The sequence below is a fragment of the Rhyacophila brunnea genome, unplaced genomic scaffold (genome assembly GCF_057557595.1).
Source record: "Rhyacophila brunnea isolate RB1 unplaced genomic scaffold, BYU_Rbru_1.0 scaffold_4, whole genome shotgun sequence".
NCBI lineage: Eukaryota > Metazoa > Arthropoda > Insecta > Trichoptera > Rhyacophilidae > Rhyacophila > Rhyacophila brunnea.
The window spans coordinates 20,017,203-20,029,516 of NW_028233068.1; the positions used below are offsets into that span (position 1 = coordinate 20,017,203).

The 12,314-nt window shown below is 33.4% G+C and overlaps 1 protein-coding gene across 2 annotated transcripts in view; it reads left to right on the plus strand.

Annotated features, from left to right (window-relative positions):
• gek (serine/threonine-protein kinase gek) overlaps positions 1–12,314 on the plus strand; it is a 106,228-nt gene that overhangs the window by 16,090 nt on the left and 77,824 nt on the right. For both annotated transcript variants that reach the window (XM_085953666.1, XM_085953667.1), the window contains exons 12-22: positions 40–161; positions 756–912; positions 1,885–2,020; positions 2,391–2,533; positions 3,994–4,137; positions 4,274–4,387; positions 4,583–4,717; positions 4,804–4,962; positions 7,001–7,114; positions 7,421–7,570; positions 7,748–7,852. In XM_085953666.1, the coding sequence (XP_085809792.1) occupies positions 40–161; positions 756–912; positions 1,885–2,020; positions 2,391–2,533; positions 3,994–4,137; positions 4,274–4,387; positions 4,583–4,717; positions 4,804–4,962; positions 7,001–7,114; positions 7,421–7,570; positions 7,748–7,852 (1,479 nt within the window). The remainder of the gene's footprint in view (positions 1–39; positions 162–755; positions 913–1,884; positions 2,021–2,390; positions 2,534–3,993; positions 4,138–4,273; positions 4,388–4,582; positions 4,718–4,803; positions 4,963–7,000; positions 7,115–7,420; positions 7,571–7,747; positions 7,853–12,314) is intronic.

Here is a 12,314-nt window from a genome sequence, read left to right on the forward strand (position 1 = left end):
TCGCAGTTTTTAAATATATTTTTATTATTATCTTTTCAGTCTCATGTTTGGTTTGGCGGTCTGGACTGGCAATCCATCAGAGAGATGCAGTCCCCCTATGTACCGGATGTCTCCAGTCCAACCGACACTTCCAATTTTGATGTTGATGACACCGACATAAGGTATGAATGTGAATTCTGATGTGTTCTTCGATGGATATTAACTTTGATTTTATCTCGAGTCTATTCCTTTCTATATGAAACTACTCGGCAATTATATTGAAGTTATGCTGAGTAGAGGTGCTATATTTAGTCCTGGCATTTCGGTACTTGCGGAAACAAATGGGTGCTCAGCAATCTTCGGCTTCGGTGAATGAGTTGGGTCTAAAATATTTCTCAAATCAATTTGTTTCAATAGCATTTTCATGCAATACCTGCACTTTAACATAATATCTTATTGCCCGTTTCCGAAAACATACAAGTGCCAAAACTAAATGTGGCACCTCTTACCTACAGCTAGCTGTTAGAATCAATCACATAAGAAAAGTTTTTGGATCTGATTCACTAAACCAGGAGTTACCAAAGTGTGTGACATGGCACCCCTGAGAGTGATTTACAGGTGTGCCATGTAATAGTCCAATATTTTCACTAAAAAATAAATGAGTCGGGATTCGGGTGGGAGAAATGTTTTTGACTGAAGGCGAATACCTTGACTACCTTGACTGTTTTGTAACATTAATGTGTTGTAAATTATGGATTGTGTTTATTTTTTATTAGGTTGTCTGAGGCTGTACCGCCAACTGCAAATCCAGCATTTGCCGCCCTTCATCTTCCATTTGTAGGATTCACTTTCACTCAAGGAAGTCGAATGTCTGATCTCGGAGGTGCTCTGCAGGCATCTTTATCACCTACGAAGAACGCCCCAGCACAGCAGGTCAGAATATGTTTCTTTTAAACCAATATTATTAAATGGATTGGCCATAAGCCTGCCTGGTCATGCCATGAATATTATGTATGGATATCGTGATCATTGATACATAATAATATATCATATAAGATACACTTTTAACTAAATTTACATAGGTTTGACGTTTTCATAGTTTTTAACATTTCATATAAGGTAATTGGCACCATCCACCGCCCACGGTGGCCGCGCGGCTTAAGCGTTAGACTATAACGCCGTGGGTCCCAGGTTCGAATCCTGGGTCTGGCAAGTACATACACATATTGTTTTTCAATTTGTGTGTGTCAGGGTATGGACCTAATAGGTTGAGCAAGTGGCTGACATCCATTTCTCGTAAAAAAACAAAATCTGTCAATATAAACCTCTACTCTGTGGAGGTCCATATGATCCTGTTAGGATCTGACATGGTCCAAAGAAAAAAATAAAGAATTGGCACCATTCGTTTCTCAGCACATAAGGTGATGCAAATTACCGATATAATTCGCTTTGCAGCCAATGAGGTGCATCTGCTGTAATAAATTCATGGAAATCAATACATACTGACAATTTATTCATTTTACATTTTTGTGCTTATGGACGTCTCCCATCAGTGACAGTGGCAAAATCTCAAACCACATTGATTGTTATAGTAGTTCTGTTGTAATATATTCCTGAATGAAATTCGGGCACATTTATTCATCAGTCATTAATTTTCATAGATTTTTTAATTAATTTGTCCATTGTGGAGTAGTGTCAGAACGTACACCTCTTTCAAATCCAGCATCTGACATATTCACATGTTTTTTTGATGTGTTTGATCCAGACAAAAACTAATGGATTGAGTGAATAACTGACAACCATTGCTCAAGATTGTTCATTGGTTACGATAACCTCCATTCTTCAGTTGGACATATTCCTCAATTGGGACGGAAAATGGTAATACTCATATTGTTTTTTTAATAGGTATTGCCATCAAACAATGGTGACAAAGCACGAATAAAGGCTCTAGAAAATGAAAACGCGACACTCGCTATATCACTCGCTGAACTCAGGTGTCGAAGTGCAGACTTGGATACTGGAGAAAATACACTTGGATCAGGTAAATAATTTTTTTTTTGTATTAAAGAATTTAATATTTTATGGATGTCTAAAAAAGATGATTCTTTGTGTATTTTGATATGTTTAGATTTAATATCATTAAAATGATGCATTTATAAACCTAATTGAAGTGTGATTCAATAATCATAATAGACTTAGTATTGGTTGCACTCAATAATGGAGATAGTGATAAGATATCAGTCTTATTTGTTTTAATTCAAACAATTCCAGTTCAGTGACATTACTTTTATGGCCCAATAAATAGATAATGCATTGACATTCATTCACTAGTCTTGTGTACTCGTTAATGCACACGTTTGTTGTGATATGTTACTATTTTCTTAATATATTTTTGTGTCGAAAACTCGCAGATGGTAACAAAAAGATGCAGGAAGAAATAAGCAATTTAACGAAGAGAAACTTCGAACTGGAGAATCAGCTCAAATGCGTGGAGCATCTGAACAATTCCATCAATCAAAATAATGCCAACGCAAACAACACTAATATAGATCAGGTAAATACAATATCTCTTTTAATTTCCGTGGTCAATAATTTTACTGCGTTTTTCAAGTCCTTTCGTCTGGTTAATCCAAACTTAAAAATACACAATTTTGAAAACCCTCTGGAACATTTCTATCAGAAAAAATCGAGTGGGACACAAACGCACATCTTTCACTTTTCAGGTGAGTGCCTTTTCCTTTAAGTCAGTGTTTCGCGAGGATACTTGAGTGTGTTGCGTTTTTTTTAGGTAGTTTTTAGTATCTACAAATGTGTTATTATTTGAAGCAAAACTTTTTAATTTTGATGTGTCGCGAAATCCTAAATAGTTTTAAAGTGTGTAAATAGTTTTGAAAAACACTGGTTTAAGCCATTGTTCAGTCTGTATAGATGATTCATATGAATTATTTCTAATAACTACGGTTATTTGGACTTCAAATTCTACCAATTGAAAAGCGGTCGGCTTTGAAATCAATCAAGTTAAATGACATCACTAACTTAATTTTTATTATTGACGTTCTTGTACTTGTGAATAACGAAATTATTTCTTTATTCAATACTGAATACACGCAAGATTTAAAAATGTTAGATTCTTTAATATAAAGAATGCAAAATGATTTTGAAAAACCTCAGAAACATACAATGAAAGATGTGAGCTCAAGTAGATAGTTTTTGATGTTTCTCATTAAAAATTTTGTATTCTCTATTCTATAACGAAAAATCCAACATTCTTACAATTTTGTATATAATCAGTATTGAATAAAATGTAATAATTCTGAACTATTGAAATGATTATAGTGTTTGATGGTTAATTTAAAAAAATACTATTACAGTTTATTTTCTCAGTTTATGGGGGAATTAAAGAACCAAACTATTCTAATGACAAATATCAGTTTTACATGTACTACAAATTGACTAAAATAAAACCCACAGATTTATATTTATCAGAACAAATCGTAAGATAAAATTAAGTGTTTACATACTATGTACATAGTCACTCAGAGAAAATATCTCTTTGAAAATTATGTATGGCATTGTTTGCACTATGCGTACATTTAGTCATACTTTTCCAGTCACCTGTAAATTCAATAATTAATTATTGATCCAGGTGAAGTGAAGTATGTGATCATGTTTCTATGAATTACACTTTTAATAATTTTGTGCGATTAATTTCCGATTAACACCCACGTTGGCCGCGCGGCTTAAGCGTTGGACTATAACGCCGTGGGTCCCAGATTCAAATCCTGGGTCTGGCAAGTACACATATTGTTTTTCAATTTGTGTCTGTCAGGGTGTGGACCTAATAGGTTGAGCAAGTGGCTGACAAGCATTTCTCTTAAAAAACAAAATCTGTTAATACAAACCTCTACTCTGTGGAGGCCCATATGATCCTATTAGGATCGGACATGGTCGAAAGAAAAGAAAAAGGAATTTCCAAGAAAAGCTTGAATATTGATTTATATTTTTTGTTTGCAGGAAATCACCATGTGCCTGGCCCAAGACTCCACAGCCGTTGCAAACAAATTGAGAGAGTTGGAAAAGTCTTTAAAACTATTACGAATTGAAAAAGAAGACTCCGTTAAAGATAAAATAGACCTTGCTGAGAAACTGAAATTGCAGGTCGGTGATGTTTTTTATTTTCATTATTTTGCACAGAAATGAGAAAACTACCCAGTTGAAGCAAACTTTTTAACTCGCTTCACTTTTGATTACAATTCACAAGCCAAATTTATAAATATTATTTATTTTTTCACAGGACAAGGAACTGAAAGATGCCTTAGGTCAGAGGAAGTTAGCTATGGCAGAGTACACAGAGGTAACCGATAGAATGTCAGAACTGCGACAACAGAAACAAAAGTTATCCAGACAGGTAAGTTTATTCTCATTGGTTATTGATTCGATCTCATTGAACGTATTACTATAAAAGGCATTCGGCATCCGTTTCAGTATTGTGTAATATATGTACAACATGCACGTATGCGGCAAATATGTTCAGTTCGAGCTGCTTTTGTGATATCGTCAATTTTTTGTAGCATTAAGTGATTGGTTATGTGTTCATACTCAGGTGCGGGACAAAGAGGAGGAATTGGAAGTAGCCATGCAAAAGATTGACTCGTTACGAAATGAAATTAGAAAGTCAGAGAAGGTGCGAAGGGAGCTGGAAGCCAGAATAGATGACGCCATCACCGAAACTAATAAGGTAAATGTTTAAATTAATATTCAGTTTCTGTAATAGATTTCAAATCACATGTGCGAGTTATTGTATTGTCTTTGCGCCATTTCCAGGAACGAAAACTGCGGGAGAGATCTGAAGAGGTTTGCCGCCAGACAAGACTGGAATGTGAGGCGTTGACGGCCAGAGGAGGTCAAATGCAAATCACTGAAGCGCCGCCCTCTGCTCACAAAGAAGTCGCATCACTCAGGGCAGAAGTTGAAAGACTCGAGGTAAACATTTAATTTATTTTAATATCATGGTGACCATTTTATACTAAAAATTATTGAAGATTATGGAGACTGGTCATCTGATGCATTGAATCTTATGTCATTACATAACTATAAACATACCCATAGGTATTACAAAAATTATAATACAAATACATGGGAATATGTACATTTAGTTCTTTGTCATGTGTTATGTATATTTAATTATTTATCAAATAAAAAAAAGCATAAATTAATGTTATTTTGGTGCATGGCCCCCACAAGGGAGGGGGGTGACAGGGCTCTAACTTGGCGGCCCAGGCTCAGGCGGGCGGCGTGGCAGGTCAACCAGATAAATGAGATAAACACAAATTACAAATTTGCTCTAATAGTAAAAAAAGTCGCCTGCGGCGCCGCTATTTTCCTACAGTGGTATGAATATTTTAAAATATGTGATTGTAGGATACAATTTATTATTATTGTGTCAATACTCAACAAATAATTATTCTTAACCCGATAACTAACCATAATTCAAGTGGATGATGGATTAATAAATACAATCAATACCATTAATTTTATCTCGAACACCATTTGAAAAACACTATTGTGGAGTATCACACTCTATTTAACCTTAGCGGTAGGTAGGGGGGCCTGCCAAATATTCTGGCCTGGGACCCCCTTCAGGATGTAGGGTCCATGTTTTGGTATATAAATTGTTTTACGTGTAGTGTGCCGCGGAATTCTGGGAAGACTTGGTGTACCGTTGGTGACAAAAGGTTGCGGAGCACTGATCTAGTGTAGACAATAAATGCAGTCGAATAATGGGAGCGAAAAGTATTAAATTTCTCGGTTTCAATAGTCTACAGCATGGCTTCCCAAACTATGGGTCGCGACCCACCAGTGGGTCGCGAGCGAATATTGAGTGGGCCCTCGCCACTGTATACATGAATTTAAAAAAATAGAAACTGATAAATTTGATACTTCATTCACCTATTTATAATTCTTAAAAATTGAAATACACTTAGGTTACGGAAAATATTGTGATAAAATAATAATAATTTGAATTGCCAATGCACTACAGATGGCTTGATTCGTTGCGTTGGATTTGTAACCCATTTCAAGACGACTTACCAACTAGTATGTCAACAAAAGCAAGTGAAGAACTTATTAATTTATCAGAAGATACGTCACTGAAAAATAGTTTCAATCGTAAACAGTTAACGAAATTCTTGCTCTCAGTTGCTGATAATTATCCTTGCCTGTTCGATGAAGCTATGAAAATCTTCCTCCTCTTTACTACCTCATATCTACGTGAGGTCGGATTTTCGGCTATGGTTAACATTAAAACTAAATACCGAAATAAATTGGATATATCAAACTCACTGCGATTAAAAGTAACTAAAGTTGAAGTTGATGCTAAAACTGTAATGAAGAAAAATAAGAAACAAATACATCCTTCCCATTGAAATAACTTGTTTGTGTTTCTTATTTCAACAGTCTTTCATTCATATTGGTAACACTTATATTTTTTTTATTTCAATTAGAACAAATAAGACAGCATTATGTAGTTCCACGACTCGTCACTAGAGAATCTGAGCATTACCAATATTTATACCCTCTTTTCTCTAGGGTCGAGGCCCAGTCCACTTTGGGAACCACTGGTCTACAGTAACAAGGAGTAAATAATAAACAAAGTACAATATAAGATTGTCACGAAGCTTAATTGATGCGACTTCCTTGAAACATTGCTTCTGTCCCTTGTGTCACAAAACTGCTACTTTTTCAATCATTGAAAAAAGACTATTATTTTTCAGTGCCCCATCGCAATATATTAACAGTTTTGCCGCGGATCATTTAATTACGACATTTAAATAACATGCTAATTATATCTATTGGCCCCTTAATGAGGGCACAACAGCTGTGCAGTCAGCGGTCAATCAGTTAAACCTAATTACAAAACCTCCACAACGGTACGGAGATAGATTTGGAAGATGTACCAACGTACCCAATACCTATTCAAAATAAATTATACATTTTATAATGATTGGTATTTATTTTTCAGGTACAGTACAATGAATCAGTGAACCAGCAACAATCCAGATACAGTTCTGAGCTGGCCTCCTTGAGAGAACAACTGCAGGAATCCGATACGCATAGAACTTTATTGGAGAGAGAGGTATGATCTACTCACCGTTATTATGTAACATGTTATCCTCTGCTTGTTGTAAAGTATCCAATTTCATTTTCGACATTCAGATCAATCTACAAATTTTTGACATTGCAACTCATTGTGGTTCTCTTCTTTCCTTCTCCACTCCTGTTTGCTACAAGCTTCCCACTTGCTTATTCCAAAGGATGCTGTGTTTCTTTCTAAATTTCAATATAAGTACAGTAGAAATCTGAATAATTGGACGCAGTCGAAATAATTGAGTTTATGAATTTGTTTATCGTTTTCATTATTTTGTTTATATATTAAATGTAGGTGCATGCAGCTAAGGAGAAATTGGATGCCAGCCGATTGGAGTCCATGACTGATTCTGAAGAAGCCATTGCAGAACTTACGAGACGACACGAGAGGGAAAAGAAAATGATGAGGGAAGAAAACGCCAAAATAGTCGCTGAATTAGAGGGGGTACACACTTTTCATTACAATCTTCATATTATGGCATAATTTGTATAAGTATAAGAATTTCAGACTATTTATTTTCAAATTTTCTAGTAATAATTAAGTATACTTAATGTGCTTATTTTCAGTACATATTATGTATTACTTTCATGATAATGTATATAATGCTTTCCTATTTACTAGATGTCTGAGAAGGTTCGTCGACTGGATGGTGAAAGAAACCAGCTCGAGACAGAGTATGAGGACTTGAGAAATAAGAAAGATGCCATACATCAATGGGAGAACCAAGTATGTAATTTTTGTTTTATTACTACATATTACTAATGATTTCTAGTGAATGAACCATCCTCCAACTGTGACTCATAAATAATTTATGAAATACCTAAGTCAGCATCACTTTTTAAAATTAAAATGTGTTTATTTAAGGGGGAAGGTGTTCCATGTCAGCTATTTTCTGGTATTTTCAGAGGTTAAGCCTGAATAGTACGTAAGATTTGTAGAAAAACTATTTATATCATTATGAAGCTTATTCATCGTCAAATATTTATGTAAAACATTTGATAACTACATAAAGTATTTTTATGACGTAAAATAATATTCTTTGAAACCGTGAAACGTGATAATTGAGAACGAAGCCATATTTTTGTGACATTAATAGGCTGTGATGATGACAAATTTTTCCCTTAATTATTATCTCAAACGATTTATTATAGATAGTTGTAATGTTATAAAACATAATGTAGTAAAATATATTCAGTATAATTATAATATTTGCAGTTTCTATTGGTTCTAAATCTAATGGAAGCGAGTGGACATTTTGTTATTTAAATATGCTACAATTATAGACATACGAAATAATATAAAGCTACGTATCAGAAGGTTTATCATTAATCATTGAATAAATGATGAAATATCTTGTTAGTTATAAATTTGTAATACTAAATAGAGACCTTTTTAAAACAACTGTTTCCACGAAATATTCGACCATCTTGATATCCGCCAGACCCACCTGCGAATTGGTGTATGATGTATGGAATCTTTAGCTGGTATTATTTTAACTTTATATGACCAAAAAAATACGCCAACACACAAGTATTGTACAAAAATATGTTTATAAAAGTGAATGCTACAAATTGAACACAAAAATAGGCGAAACAAACACAAATTCGAACATATTATTCAAAAGGAAAACATATTTTGACATTTGAGGACAAAACAAAAAAAAATCTGAAGAAATTTGTATTTGCGTCAATTCTACGTTATGTCATACTAAATCATACATTATAATTTTTAACACTGTTGCAATCTATTTTGCCTAATATTGCAACATAGCAATCAGTTTTCTGTCCCTTTCTATAACTATCTCCCTCTACATTCAAAATAATTATGATTGTAGTAGGTATGTATTTTATAAATTGTGATAGATTTTATTTTATTTCAGTGACATATATCGGGTCGTCCAGTATTGCCATATCTACTAAAATATTATTGAATTGATATTTTAGTAAATAAGAGAATGAAGTTTTTCACCATTTGTATCTACTATTAGTTTTACTATTTTTATTTAATAAATAATACACATGAGGTTTTACGAATTTCACATTTGTTATTAAAAAAATATCTATATTTTTTACTTAGCCAAAATTATGAATCAACATAGGTTAGGTACCTACTGATGTTTATATTACAGAAAATTTAACTTTTACTAAATTATGAATTTGCGAGATTATAATAATACAGATGATTTTAAAGAATACTTTCATCAAATAACATAATAATGGATGCCTGTACTTACATAATATTTTCCAATGTAATTTTTTTTTTAAAAACTAACTTTAATTTCGAAAGTTTAGCCTGGCAATACTATGAACGTCATTTATTTCAGCGGGAATGCGAAATTTTCATCCTCGGTTTTTGACATAGGTACCTAACAATATTATCACAATTATTTATATCGATTGTACTTACAAAAAATGCCACGAACTCACTATCCGATGGCTGGAAGTTCCAAAAAAAGACGTAGGAGAAAAGATGGAAATATTAATACATTAAAAACACAAAGGTTTGAAATTATTATTTTATAATTTGACATAATTATACATAGTTGAAAAAACCACATTTCACAGAAAATTTTGGTTCACAATATTTATTTATCTTGCAAAAGGAAGTTTTGCGTATTACTTATTAATACACACAATTAAGTATAATGATCATTTGTACTTATATTATTTTTATATTATGTTTGTGCCATGTCTTATTCGAAATTAGTGTGTCTGTGACAAAAATTATAATCTGGTACAATAATTAATAGCAGCTATACATTTTGTTTTCTGTTAACTATCTACTAAACTAATATTTTTGAATGTATTATAGTATTGATATATTGCCGAAGACTATGCCTGAGCATGGAAATCCTCAAAGCATACTACCTGAACCAGAATTTCATCCCACATTTGAACACGAACACGAAGAATTTATTATAGAAAATGAAATTGAAGATTCAAGCCCTAAATTCCGTGTAGAAGGCCGTAGAATTATAGACTTTTCATATTTTTTCCAACAACTTCAATTAATTAGCCACCATGATTCTCCATTTAATTGTAATTTATCACATTTAGAAATTTTTGGGGAAAATCGGGATAACTTTAGTAGTACATTTTTTATTCAATGTAAACTTTGTGGTAAAAAATTAAAATTATATACCACTGAAATGAACAAAAACAAAATGAATCTGTGTGACGCATTTGTATCCAGTATAATCAGTATCGGCAGTGGATTTTCAAATCTGGAAGAAATGTGTTCAGCAATTGACGTACCATCGATTACAGCAAGAACATACAGAAAGAGTCAACAGAAGGTGTACGAGTGGTTTGAAGAAACCAAAAATAAGAGTATGGAAAACGCTGCGAAAGAAGAGCGACAACTTGCAATCGAAAATGGTGACGTCGATTCTTCTGGTATTCCCATGATATCAGTTGTTGCAGACGGCTGTTGGTCGAAACGTTCATACAGATGCAATTATTCCGCAGCATCTGGCGCTGCCACGATCATTGGTCAAAGAACCGGAAAGATTTTGTACATGTCAGTGAAAAATAAATATTGCGATTTGTGCGCCAAAGCTAAAAATAAAAATATCCCTGCTCAACAACATAAATGCTTTTTAAATTATACCGGTCCGTCAGGTGGAATGGAATCTACAGCAATATTAGAAGGCTTTAAAGAATCTATTAATACACATGGATTGATTTATTCAAAATTGATTGCTGATGGAGATTCCAGCACATACAAAAAAATTCTTGATTGTCACCCTTATCCGAATGTAACTGTCGAGAAAGTTGAATGTAAAAACCATTTAATTAGAAATTATTGTGGCAAAATAGAGGCATTAACCAAAGACACAAGATATCCCTTGAATGTAAGAAAAATCATTGCGTCAAGAAAAAGACGTCTGCGGAAAGCCGTCATAGGTGCAATCAAGTATAGAAAACTACAAGATAGTACTTTCGAAGAAAAGGTTATCGCTCTGAAAAAAGATTTATTTAATGGACCGCACCATGTTTTTGGAGACCATACTTCTTGTCTACCATATTTTTGTACAAATGAACCAAATACAGAGGACATGCTTGATGTAAATTATGTACCAGCATTAAAAGAATGCAGTCTATTTTCTCAATTAATGATATATAATTCTCGTTTGGTGCTAAATTCAAAAAGTTTAATTTATAATTTTTCTACTAATATTTCAGAATCTTTTAATAACATGATTGCAAAATTTGTAGGCGGCAAGAGAATTAACTACTCTCAAAGACAATCGTACATGGGACGATGTGCAGCGGCGGTAATCGCATTTAATACAAATAAGTTACATTGCACAATTCAAAAACAAGTTTATAAAAATAGCCCAAAAGCCTTCATAAATCGCTTAGAATCAAGAAGGTTGAAAATAAATAAAAAAAAAATAGGAAAATCTTGGCGAAAACCAATACATACTGTTCCTTTATCTAATCCAGATTATGGAGAGAGTTGCCAAAAACCTGATATGGACAAAAATCAATATCAATTGTTAAAAGAAACTTTTTTGAAAAAACTCAAACTGACAAACTATGAGAGGAGGGATATAGAAAGACGCACCGTATTACAATCTGAATGTGCAGAATGGCTAGAAAGGCGACGAAACCTTCTTACTGCCTCTGTTTTTGGTAAGGTGTGTAAGCGGCGAGAAAATACAAAATTTGGGCCTTTGGTAAAACGTTTATTATATAGCCAATCATTAGCCAACGTGAAAGCGGTAAAATATGGTAAAGAAAATGAATCAATAGCTTTACAACAGCTTAGTGTACAAGAACGGATTAAGATTGAGAGATGTGGATTGTTTATCGATGATGTGTATGATTTTATCGGTGCAACGCCAGATGGCATCAGCGATGATGATACAATTATTGAAATAAAATGTCCTTTCTCAGCTGCTGGAATAAGTGCAGATGAAGCTATTGTACAGAAAAAAATTAAATTTTGGAAAGTAGATAAAGACAGGAATATGGTAATAGATAAAAATCACGATTGGTACTTCCAGATTCAGGGGCAGCTTCATATTACTAAGAAAGATGTCTGTTTATTTGGAGTTTGGACGGGACATAATTTTCCTGTTAAAATAGAATTAATCAAAAAAGACGAGACATTTTGGATTGAAAAGATTGAAAAAAAGATATATCACTTTTATATGAATTGTCTACTGCCAGAAATAGTAGAT